Consider the following 13,184-nt stretch of genomic DNA (forward strand, 5'->3'; position numbering starts at 1 on the left):
GCACAGGGTGAGACACAGAGAGCTAGCTCCAAACCTACAGCCATTGCATCCACTGAATGCATGCTCTGCAATTACTGGTATTGATGACGAGGCTGAAAAAATGCCATATGCCTGAATTCTTATTTAAGGCTTTGCTATTCCAAGTGGCAGATAGAACAGATTTAACTAGGCTAGGTGGAAAGCCAGGAGATGAAGAGGAAAATGGAGCACTGACATGAACTCATGAATTCAGCTAGCTGATGCCCTGTCCTGGGACTTGCTCTTCTTTCCCTTGCTCAGTGATGGAAAGGTAGACATGGGAGGACTGTGCCTTAGATCTGGTCTAACCACATTGGATACCACATGACTTAGAAGTGCAAACCAGAACTACACACTTGATATCTCCTCAGTAATTAGGCTCTAGTAGAGGTCAGATCACTTGGCTCTATGAAATCTGCCCTGCCTGGATGCTGAATGCTTGCTCTGAAAGGTTGCTCTTGCTAACAGAGCCTGCAGTAGCAGTCTCACCAACTGCACACCAGACTGAAGATCAAGAGACATTTCAAAAGAGCTTAGAACAATGGAAGGTAGAGGAAAGCAGATCTTCCTCTCCTAAGTTCTGGGAGAGGGGTAGTTAAAAAAAGAGAGATTTAGGAAATCTGACTGTAACTGTAAGCACAAGGAAGAACAGGGACACTGACTCAGGCTTATGAGAAAAAAAAATCAGATGTTTCAAGGGGGAAGTAGCAAGAAGTAAATTTAGAGACAACAGGAAAGCAAAGTTTCCCTCCAAACCCCAATTTGCTTTCATTATCATCACACTAGTGACAAAAGATATTGTACCAATGTTTGTGGGTTTGGGCTGTTCTGTTTTTTTTCAGAGCTGCCTTTATGCAACAACCTGAGCAGAAGGAAATATCATTTCAAATCTTCAGCCTTTTTTCCTTTCAGCATCATCCCTCTTTATTCGGTTCAACACTCAGGACAGACTTAAGTGTTTTCCGGATCAAATACCTGTCTGCCCATGCTTCTACTTCTGCATAAATAAAGCAGGTTCTGACTGACTCCAGTCAAGTCACTGGTGGCCATTGCAACACAGTATTTAATAACAAGACAGGAGGTGGACAAAGGACTCTTCTTCCACTCAGAGGCTGGTCTACCAGCACACTAACAAGGAAAAACCCAGGCTAGAACAATTTGGGATTCTGCATTATCAGCAGTAGTAAAGGAAAAATATTATTCAAAAGAACAAAATAAGTGGTTGAATCCTTTTGCTTTGTGTTTTGTTTGTTTGTTTGGTTGGTTGGTTGGTTTGGTTTGTTGCTGTTGGATTGGGAGTTTAGGGTGTTTTTTGTTTGATTGGTGATTTTTTCCCCCCTTTCAGCTTGATTGGTATTACTGATAGCAGGATAATTCCTATGGAAAACTTCTGCTTTATTAGTGTGAGAATGTGATTAATTGGGATGACAAGAACTATGTCAGCAGGAGATGCCTGTGTGCACCTGAGGGATGGATCAGTCCTTTACAGTTAATGAGAACACACAGACTAGGAGATGATTGATTCACAGTGGTGCAGCTACATTTAACAAGGCCCTGTGAAGCGCCCTGAGCAAATCTCTCCAGCTCCTGCGCTGGAGATCAATGCATCTCTGCAGCACAATTGGATTCCTCATTTCTCCTTCTCAGCATATTTCTTTTTGTTTGTGTGCTTGTTTTGTTTTGCTTTGCACAGACAGCATACTTCTTGCACTTTTAAGACCACCTACATTTGGACCTTCAGGAACTATCCTTGATTTAGATCTTTAGGAGCTATCTCAATGACTCATTGCCACTCGGTCAGCGTGCCAACAAAAATGAAGCCCTCTCCCCATAAGCTGAGCTTCTCCTTTAATTATTTAGGTGCTAAAAAAAAAAAATATCTCTACTGGTTTATTGTTCATCTCACAGCCAGGAAAGACTAATTTATGTGTGACAGAACTGCAGAAAGCAAGGCTAGAGCAGCTCTTCACAGTAAAAATGAGTCCCTGGCTGGGTTGTTCTTCTCCCTTCCCAGTTGTGTTGGGGGGTCTCCTGGCAACACAAACACAGATGCCAGATGAGTTCATTATTTTCTGCTATGTCTGAGATTTCTGACCCTCCAAATACCTTCTTGTACGTGGTTGCTTAGAGTTTAGGGCAGTAGAACATTTCTAATGGTATGGGACTCCATCTGCAATGACAGAGCAAAGGGAAATCAAGCCAGTGATGAGTGAGAAGCTTAAAAACAGGGTGCAGGTTTAGCACTTGAGCCTTCCCAGAGGTTAATGCTGGCTGGACACTAGATATCATAGAATGATAGGGGTTGGAAGGTTCCTCTGGAGATCACCTAGTCCAACCCTCCTGCTAAGTATCCCTAGATCAGGTTGCACAGGAATGTGTCCAGGCAGGCTTTGATAGTCTCCAGAGAAGAAGACTCCACAGCCTCTCTGGGCAGCCTGTTCTGGTGCATTGTCATCTGCAAAGTAAAGAAGTTTTTCCTTAAGTTCAAGTGAAACCTTCTGTGTTCTAGCTTGTCCCCCTTGCCAATCACTGGACACCTTGCCCTATCACCAGACACCACTGAAAAGAGTCCAAGCCCCATCCTCATGGCCTCTACCCTGTAGATATTTCTATGCATTGATAAGATCCCCTTGTTCCAGACTGAGGATTTTTTGCACTTCACAGTAGGAATTTGAAAAGATGGACTTAATTCCCAGCATGTTCAGGGAAGCACTTCACTGTTGCAGTAATTTTTAATGCTGAAGCTGACTGCAGAACTTAAATCTCACAGTCAAACTTTAGAGAACAATTTAAAAAGAGATCAGCTAGGCAACTTCTGTGTTAGAAGCTGGACACATTTATAGCCTATTATCAAATTGTCTTCGCATTATTTACCCAAACATTTGTAAAAGATTCAACATCAAAGCAGGGAACATAGCTACGATGAATAATTTGCATTCTTTATTCAGTGTAAACTAATTCAGGTCTCCAAGCACTATGGGCATTAGCTTTGTATGTGCAGTAAAGAGGTTGCAATGGAAGTTTAAACTGATGCACCATAAATGTTCCCTTTGAATATTTTATGCTGTTGTTGTTTTTTTTTTTCTTATCTTTAGCATGAATTACTCTGTTTATAGATGCTGAGGTGAAAGAAGGTTCCTGTTGCTAATAAGAAAGACCCTCTTGTTAGGAATGCTCAAGAGGAAGACTGCACAAGACTTTGTAGGGATGCTCCACATAAGGAAAGCAGAAATTCTTTCACTTAAGTCCCTGTCTAGCATCATGTTTCAGTCCTGGGGAGGTCCCTCTACCAGTTTCTCCTCTGATACTAGTATAAGGTTTTTCTCATGAATTACCATTGCACAGCACTTAGTGAAGCTGGTTGTAAACTCAGGTGGAACCCTGTTATACAATAGAGCACAAGCAGTACAGAAATACCAGTCAGGTAATCCAACAAAACCAGAGGCAGCCAACCTGCTTCTGGGACTCAGTCTGGGTGCGTACAATACATATCATGACTGACAACATTTACCTATTGCTTTCCACTGGGCTTCCTTCCCTCCTGTCCTTTCTCTCTCTGTAGCCCTAACTCTTCTTCACAGACTTTCTTTCACTGACCTGACAAACTCCCTTCTGTACCCCTGCCTCCAGGTAGGGAAGTGTTTCTGTGATTCATCATTTCATATGGACTGGTGGGGATAAAGCTCTTCCAAAAATATTTCACTTGTTATTTAAGTAAACTTCAAAGTTCTTTAATGGGAGAAAACTTGAAATTAACCCAAAGCAATATGGAAAGATTTTTCTCTCTTTTTTGGTCCAGATCTGGGTGTTACCTGTCAACGAATGCAAAATGCCCTGTGTCACCATGCACTGCCTTACAAAAAAAAAAAAAAAAAAAAAAAGAAAGAAAAAAAAAGAAAGAAAAAGAAAAAGAAAAAAGAAAATTTGCCCCCAAACTTGCAGCGTGACACCCTCAAATCCCAGTTTCCCTTAATGAAGCACTCTGTGCTCACTGCATTTTTTGCTGCATCAATAAATCATGAACAGTTCTCTTCCTGAATACGAATAAGCTTCAGGTCCTATGCACAGAAGCCACCATTACAGCTCATGCAATGCCTCAGTCAAGGAATCCATCTACACGCTTGGGGCTGTAAAAGCCACGACCATTTTTCAAGACCATACACAACTTGGACAGTGTTATTTGAGGGCTTGAGTAACCCAGTAAGTGTTACACAACCAACCAAGTTAGAAGCATGCAAACCGATTACTCACCTCAAGCACAAGAAAAGCATAAAGGCAACTATAAGGGCCCCTACTGATATACAGTGCCCCAGGTAGTTTATGATGAGAGCAATCTTGTAATGGAGCGCATACTTCCTCTGGAGGTAAAGAGATAACAGGATTAAATCAGCATGACTCTCTAAGCACTGACATTAAGGAATAGTTAATCAGCTTTAGGAAACAGTAATTACTTTTCTCAACTTTAAAATTATATAATAGGCCCAGGGCTGATGTCCATCTACAAGCCAAACATGCTGCCCAGGCACAGAAGTACAGGCTTAGTTTCATTTCAGTTTGGGATTTGTCCACAGTACTTACAAAAAGTTTGTTTTGTTTTGTTTTGTTTTTTTTCTTCCTTCTTTTTTCCCTGTAATTTCCCCAGGATTTCTTATTTTCAGTATCGTGCTATTTTAAAACTTTTTGTTGGCTTAGGGTGACAAAGCTACCAAAGACACATGTTCGAAAGTTAAAAAAACATTATTTTGTTAGGAAATGCTGTGGTCTTAATGAGCCAGGTTGTGTTACTTTCCTACTCAAATGGTTTGTTTTTCAGTCAAAAATCAATCAGCTGTCAGTAAAAATAAATGGTAAGCCCTCTGCATACAGGCAGATGTTTCTCTGAAGTGTATTTTTTGCAAGCTACTATCATCATTCAAATTGAGGGCAGAACCAATCCAATGCAGTCTGAAAGAGCTGGAATCTGGTGGTGTCCTTTCAGTTTTGTGAGAGCCTGATGAGCCAGAGAACCTGCTGGGTTTAGCAAGGTCCCAAATATGAGGTCTTGGGTGACACGTTGGACTTTGATGATCCCTGAGGTCTTTTCCAACCTTATTGATTCTGTGATTCTGTGAAACTGAAGGGATTAGTGTCCATTTCCTAGGGTGCCAGGGAGAGCATTGGTAGGTTCTCAATCACGTAAACAAAAAACAAAGTACAAAATTGCTCCCACCTAAATCAGTGAATTTAGTGATGTGACCAAAATTTGACCTTGAAGTGACTGGAACATTCTTTATTGGTGGGCTGCTGCTGACTTCAGAGAAAAGAGAAGCATCTCCTCCCTTGCCTGATGGATAGGAAGAATCAGAAAAACACTGTTCAGGTAAATACTGAAGATAATTAACAACTGAGATTTGCTGGCTAAAAACTAGAGGTTTGCTAATTAAAGAATAAACCCCCCTGAGTTTATTTGTTTGGGTATTTGTTTCTTTTCAGGTGAAACAGATCTTTCTCCACTTGAGGCTGTTGTCCTCCTTCAGAAGAAAGGGCTTCTTGTAACCTAAGCACCTAAATTTCCTCCCTTGTGATAAAAACATAAAAGTAAAATCCTACAAATAGCATCACTTTTCCAATTTTGGTTGAACTTCCTCGTTCCAAGGTTTTTCCCCCCTAACAATTTCCCTTAATATTTTATCCCAGTCAAAGGAATTTGTCAGTGAATAAATGTTTGGATGAAGCTACAACCAGCAGCTGTAGTTAATCTGTTCCATTGTTTTGTGAAGATAGCATCTTCCAGCTCTTTGCCAGAGAGCTCTTGGAATCATTTTTGTGATGAAACCATGAAACTTGCCTATATCTTCAGCACATGGAGTAGTGTGTGCTGTTTCTGGACAGAACTCAACCATGCAAGGTATTTTTAAGCCTATTATAAAATCCCCTAAAATAAACTTCGCCCTCTGCAGGCCTATTCTCTGTCTAGTCTTGAGGAGAGAAAAAAAAAAAAAACAAACAGAACAATACAAACCTACGAGATCTGAATTCCACACTGGGTTTTATTTGTCTTTAAGCCACAGGGACATCTAAAGGGGAAGAAAACACACTTGACCTGATGTGCCTACCTGAAATGAGATGGTGACACTGTTCAGGTAGTGCCCTGGCAAACTGCCCTCGCTATTCACTTCCTGCTTAATTCACAGAATCAGAGAATATCTCAAGTTGGAAGGGACCCATAAAGATCATTGAGTCCAACTCCCTGCTCCTCTCAGGACTACCTCAAATTAAACCACATGACTATGAGTGTCATCCAGAACTGCTCATGTAGTGCCAGAAATCTTCTGGAAGATGGCAATGTTTCTCCCAAACCAAGGATCCTGCTCTTGGAATCTGACTTCAGCTCCCTCCTTTGGGTCTCAAGAACTAATTTAACTGCATTTGAGTTTTGAGAAGGTATGGTTGAAAACATGAGAAAATTAATTAGGAAAAAATATAATTAAGCTCCTGTTGGATGCACTGATGCTGAAGGAAAAACAGGCACAACTTTTATTTTTTCTATTGCTGACACTACCAAGGTTTCCTGCATGCAAATTCAAACACCGTGGAAACATGAACTGCCTCAGTGCCTATGAAAACTAAGCTGACAGGGTGGCAAGATCACTTTCCACCAGCCTACATGCAATCTGCATCTCTGGTAGAACTGGAGACAACACCTCCAGCGCTGAAAAACACGTGCCCAGAATCAGTCATATGTTGGCCAAAGCTCAGCTCATGTAACATACTTGCATAACTCTTCTCTGTCTCACTCTCTCGAAGACCGGTACATTTAAAACGGTAACAACCTTCTACTGCCACCCAATGCTCCTCTGCTTCCAGGAAGATGTTCCACTGCACCAAGACACAGCTTCAAATCGTGTTCAGGCTTAGGGGGAGAGTTGTTACATGGGAAAGGAAATAGAAAAGGGGACGCTCTGGGCACTGTGACCACAGCAAGTCGCATCACTGGACTCCTCTTCCATGCCATACCTCATGCATGACAACCATGTCACATCAGACACTGCAGAACTATCTTGCAGCCAGCTCCTCCCAGCTAAGTGGAGGAAGCACAGCTTCATGTCTTTACCTGCACCAGCTTTGCAAACCCAAGGCACACTGGGCTCCCTGCAGCCAGGTTTCAGGCTAACGACTGTCTAGAGGACTTCTTTCAGTTAGCTCCAACGTGTCTGCTAATCTGTCCAAACCAAATCAGCTAATGAGTTGAACTAATGACCACCTAATGAGCATTCTTAGATCTCCAGAAGACAAGCATCTTTCTCCCTCTCACAGAACTTCCTGACAAGTCCTGCCAATGGTTATGGCCCATGTCCTCCTGCAAGGCTCTGTACTCCATTCCTAATTCAGTCACTTTAGATTTCTTCCTGTTGCCAGGGAGATCTCATCACCAGCACAGTTTAAAGACACCATACCTCCTCTCCAAAGACTTTCAGAAGCAACTGGGAAGTATCTTTGTCATCCAAAGCACCTCTGAGTTGACTGCTTTCCAGTTCTGAGCCAGCTGGAAGATGCGTAGCTGTGGCTAATGTGACTGTGCTCCTAAGCAGGATATATTAACTTAAGCACAGCATGATGCTAACTCAGCTACACAGCTTGAAGCCACCTCAAAACATTATCAGAACCAGATTCATATCCAGCTGCCACAGGCCCCATAGACAAGACCAAATCTTCTAATGGGTAGCTCTTTTTGGAGGCTAAGATAGATAGATAGATAGATATAGATATAAATATAGATACATATATATAGATATAGATATACATATATATATATAATTTTTTTTTCTGCCCGAGACTCTCATTTGCCTTTTAGGAGCAAGGATTTGTGCCAGATGCAGCAAAGGTCGCTTTGACACAGGAGCTTGCAGGCTCAGTAGGAGCTTTCTTTTTGTCACACATTATACCATGAAAGAGGCAGTTCAGAGGTTCAGTGCCTGTTCAGAGGTTGTTCAGAGGATGGGATTCAGTCTGATGTTAGGAAACTACATTTGGGTATCTGCTTAACATCTGAGCCAACATCTGAAGCAAGGGCTATTAACAGTTATGCACATGCTGGCATCCAGAGCCCATTGAGGTGCACTCAGGAGACTATTCTTCCTAGTTGGTCCTGGTGACTGATCTCCAGCTGTTGCTCCTGAAGGACAAAGGTATTCCAGAAGGCCTGTGTCACACCTGCCAGACACATGGAGCCACACTGAAGCATTTTAACCTACACCACATAACGACATGAAGGCAACTAGATCCCAGCCAAAGTGGGAATCTAGGAGCAGAGCAGTCCCTGGGCAGTTTTATCAGCTACTGGCACAGGTCTTGACCCCAAGGCAAAGCAGCGATGTATTGATGCAATCTAGTCAATGTGTGGTACAGGAGCTTATGCCCCCTACAACTGACCCACAGCTGAGAAAACCTAAGATGTCCCTTGCTACGTTACCAACACTCCATCATAAAACAAGTGGCACTGGACATGGGGCTGGTATTGGAAGGTCCTATATCGATGACTGCAATCAAACCAGACAATTCTTTAGCACTCTGGCTGTGAGTGGCCAAGCTCCAAACTAGTTGTGTTCTCTATTAAAAACAAACACAAAGCACAGGGTGTACCTCCTGGCTGCTGCTGCTCAGCATCTGCTAGGATCAGTCCATAAACAGCAACAGCCCCACATGTGCTTGCATCTCATCTTTAATCAAAATGAAGGATTATGGGGATTTCCTCCCCCCCTCTTTTTCAGATCACAAACCAATCCAAGTATTCATCTGCAACAGTGAGCATTATGTAGAGATTTCAGAAATATTCACAAATATTAATATTTGCAAAGCTTGTTGCAAATCTTTGAAGATCTCATAAATGAGTTTTTAAGCTTTTGCAAACAAGGTTGGGGGAACATCTGCACTTTCATCTGTTTAAGGAACATGCTATTTAAGAGGTTTTAAGCTATTGCCATAGCTGCAAAGTCTTTAAAAGCAAAAACAGAGCAAAGGAAATAATCCCGTCCTCTAGTCACAATGCTCTCCAGCCTCTTCGGACAAAACTCTTCTGTATTTGCTTGTGCAGGGATAGCAACTGTTCAAGTTGTGAAGACAAACACATACAGAGTGTCATTAAAATGCAGCAGTGTTTTCCTGAGCTGGTGCAGCAGAAGACTGCTCCATCAACTCACATTTCCCATAGCAGCTAAACCACAACAAAGATTTTCCAGTCTTCACTCAGCTCTTTTACCCTGTTCTCTAAATCAGCACTGGCTGCCACAAGAATCTCCTCTTGATCCTTTTTAAGAAGGTGGCTTCACAGCAGTGCAAATCCATCTCGGTGAGAGATGATCTGTTACCATGGTCTGCTGTTCCCCCTCAAGCCCAGCCATGCTTCAGTCCCCTTGCCTGTCCTGGCCCCAGCACTCCCAAAATAACACAAGACATTTCAGGGAACTGATGCATCTGAAAAATGACCCAAGAGAAAGATACTTTTTCATTTTAAGTGGGAAAGAAATGAAAGGCAGGGCTGCACTGGTGTGGTCCCAACATGTGTCATCTTAAATTGCCATGGGAGCCTCTCCACTGTGCTAGACCACATTGAATGTGCCCTCTCTATGGCAGTGACAGACTGGTACATTTTTCTTACTTTCTAGAAACCCCTAGCAAAGGAGAGTGTGTGGGACTGGGCTACCACTGAACTACCCAGTCAGAGGGTAGGAGTAGGCACTTCTTACCAGCTGGTGTGTACTTATCTGTTTTCTGATTCACTTGCCAGAGCTCACATTCAACAACAACATGGCTCTTACAAAGATGGATGCTGAACCACAGCCAAAGCACATCTTGATTGCTGGAGGTGCTGGACTAGTCCAGATCGTTCCCAAGTACTAAATCTGTATTAGCTGTGCAAGCAGCCCTCAGGAGGTGAGACCTCTTCTTCCTCCTCTCCATTTTTAAATGGCATAACACAATTCCAATGACAGGATGAGTGGAATGAACCCCAAACCAGAAACAGGCCTGAGATGCTGGGCTCTGCCCTTGTTCTCAGGGTGCAAAGCCATCCCCAGGCAGAGAGACAGCATGTGAGCCTGTGCACCTGTGTCCCACCAAAGCACTCAAACCAGGAGGAAGAGAACAAACACGGTGTGAATGGCTTGAAGGCTTAAAGCCTGTGAGGATGAATATCTATGATGCCTCCAAGAAAAGGTCTTTGCATAATTGCTTGCAGCCTCTGAAGGAGTTTAACTCCTTGTACTCATTTCATTCTGTAAACTCTTATATAACGCAAGACCAGCTGAACCTTTTAAAGGCAGCTGAAATCTGAGACTGTATTTTTTTGTTGTTGCTGCCCTTTTACATAGTTGATGAAGGAAAAATGACATCAACATCTGGAAAGGCCAGTTGTCAATGAGGGCTCAGAACTGACAGGTATAGGCTGGAATCAGCTGGTGAAAGCTTATTTTTCACTGCCAAAGAAGCTTTTGGTCTTATTGTTATTATTACTAACGTTTAGGGTAGCAGCTGTAGGCTCTGAACAAAGCTAGGAAGGATCTGCATAAACATACATCATCAGGAGCAGAGGGTAATAAAGCATCCCTTTGTAAAAACCATCTGAGTAGTGGGGATATTGAGAGAGGATTGCCCGAATTCACAGGGAGAATTTTTTGCAGAGACAGAAATGTAATCCATCTCAGCAGCTCCAAATTTTAACCTTAAGCTTAGCTTTGCATTCATGTTCACTGAGAAATATCATTGAGGCAAAAATGAGGGCAAAAATACAGACCTTGTCATCCAGAATAGGCTCACACTGAGAGTAGTTTATCTTGGAAGCCCATGTCCCATTGCCCAGGCATTCTCTGTAGGCATTTCCTGGTAGGGACCGAAATAAAAGAGAGATGAACACTGTGCTAGACAGTATGGACATTTCATAGAGTTGAAGAAAGGTTAACAGAACAAATTCACAAGCCAGATCAAATCATCCCATCTCTGAAAAGAATATTCCTCCTTCTGAGGACAGAAGAGTAGAAATCCAGGACATCAACACATGTAGAGACAACAACTATAGATACTTATCAAGAATGTTTTCTTACAGCATATAGGTTCAGAAGACAGCAAAGGTACCAGAAGAATGTTGCAAGAGAAAACTTAAAGCTTTTAAAAAGCTGCTACATGATGCATTAAATGGGCAGAAAAGTTTAGGTCCTTAGTGCTCCATTTAGGAGAATGTTACGAGTCTGGCAAACTTACTGCTTTACTCCCTTCCCATTTATCCCACTGTGAACTAGAAAAGACACTCCTGGAGATACTGATTTTCTACAGACTTCCTATGCTACAACATTATTGGTAAAACTTATGCAAAGAACTCAGAAAAGGAGCAAAATAACCACATCTACCAGCCCTGAGGCAGGCATGCTGGACACAACAGTGTCTCTGGAAATGTGAACACCTGGGTTAGGATGAGTTCACCCCTCCTCTGTGAAAATGAAACCACTTCTGACCTTTTCCAAGCTTTCTCAGACAGAAAATTGTGCAGTTTTGCTGTACAAATTGCTTTCCTTCACCCATCAAAAGCACAACCAATCCCAAGCAATAGATTCTTTCCATGCTTACTTTGAACTGTGTCTTAGAAACAGAAGAATTAAAACAAAACAGGAAATTCAGTAAGATTCCCAAAGGACACATACAGACAACTTCCTATGATCTCTTCATGATGTTCTTGCTGCCCTTTACCCAATTTCTTCTTGGGCATTTGCCATGGTCATTCAGTGCTATTTCAGCACCCTGCCATCAAGAAAATAAGATGCCAAATAGAAGCATCAGATTGAACATTTCTAAAAGTGCTGTTGACCACAGCTATTGGGAAAAAAAAAGTAGAATGACATTTGAAAGGTGTTTTTTTCCTACAAAGAAGGGAAGTCCATATGAAAAGCAAAAAGAAACAGTTCATCTAGATGATGCTTCAGATTGCACCATATCCACACAGACTGCTGAATTTCATGTTGTTATTGTCTGGCTGTGCTTTTTTGCTGTTTCTTCTTGGAGTGACAAGGACAAAATAAAACAAAATAAAGCTTAAAAAACTTCTGCTACAGGTCAAGGACCTCACTGTCACAAGTATACAGATAATTTCACACTTCCCTCTCTTTTTTACTAGAGAATCAGGTATAGACTGCCATTTTCTCTGCATTTTTTTTGGATGTAATTTTCCACTGAAGGCTAAACAAGTGCTTAGACTTCTTTCCTCACTGCTCTGACAATTACTATTCAACATCCCAAGCTATACAAGCCTCCTGGCATCTTTTCTCCCCTTCCTCTCAGAATGCAATTCAGGTTGTTGGATCCAAGTTACATCCCTGAAAGCCCTTGTATTTGGCTCTTCCTTGGGGCCAGCTCTTTGTGCAGAATGGTTGCTGATTTTGAGTCTCTGCAGAAAATGTCTGACTCTCCAAACACTGAGATGGATGCTCTGATGCTTAGTTGAATGTTGAATCCTGCTTCCAGGACATTCCTCATAGAAAACAGTTGTTTTATTCATTCTGGCTCTTCTTTTCTCTTGCGGTATCTCTCCAACTCAGGTGTGGAGAGCACAAACACAATCAACCTTATGAGACACTTAGAACATCCAACTGGGTCTGAGAGGGGAAAGTGCATTTGAATCAAGGAGTTACTTATCCATGAAAAAGAAAAAACACTCTTCCTTTTCTGACTGCCTTCTGGATAAGAAATTAACAGAAACCGAACAGTTGAGTGAAAGAGAGGAAGTCAAAAGTAGGGAAAGAAAACCCCTTTGACCTCAAGGGACCTTTCAAAGATCTGTCTTAGTTGGAAAAAGAAAACAAATATTAGGAGTGCTCATCCATTCCACACTAACTTCCTTCTTTGCTCTTCTCATGGTTATTTCCATGTTACAGGCAGAGAAATAGAAGCAAAACGTGTGTACATGACTTGCTGAAGATGACCTGGCAGGAATGTGGCAGAGATGTGAATCATCACAAACCATGTATTCTGCCTTATCAGGTCACCACACCTCTGTCTCCTGCACTACATCTTCCCTGCTCATTAAAACTCACTTTTCAGAAGAAAAGAATAAATGTTTCTTGTCCAAAAGAGTTATTAGAGACCAGATCATGAAGAGCAAATCAAGATCCAGTGTAATGAAGCCATTCATTTCCTCTTCC

General features: G+C 42.0%; 1 protein-coding gene across 2 annotated transcripts in view; it reads right to left on the reverse strand.

The window, feature by feature from the left end:
* CRHR2 (corticotropin releasing hormone receptor 2) overlaps positions 1-13,184 on the reverse strand; it is a 146,978-nt gene that overhangs the window by 55,353 nt on the left and 78,441 nt on the right. For both annotated transcript variants that reach the window (XM_054390035.1, XM_054390036.1), the window contains 2 exons: positions 10,790-10,875; positions 4,270-4,376 (listed from right to left, as the gene is read on the reverse strand). In XM_054390035.1, the coding sequence (XP_054246010.1) occupies positions 4,270-4,376; positions 10,790-10,875 (193 nt within the window). The remainder of the gene's footprint in view (positions 1-4,269; positions 4,377-10,789; positions 10,876-13,184) is intronic.

This window comes from Indicator indicator, chromosome 20, assembly GCF_027791375.1.
Source record: "Indicator indicator isolate 239-I01 chromosome 20, UM_Iind_1.1, whole genome shotgun sequence".
In the NCBI taxonomy this organism is placed as follows: Eukaryota; Metazoa; Chordata; class Aves; order Piciformes; family Indicatoridae; genus Indicator; species Indicator indicator.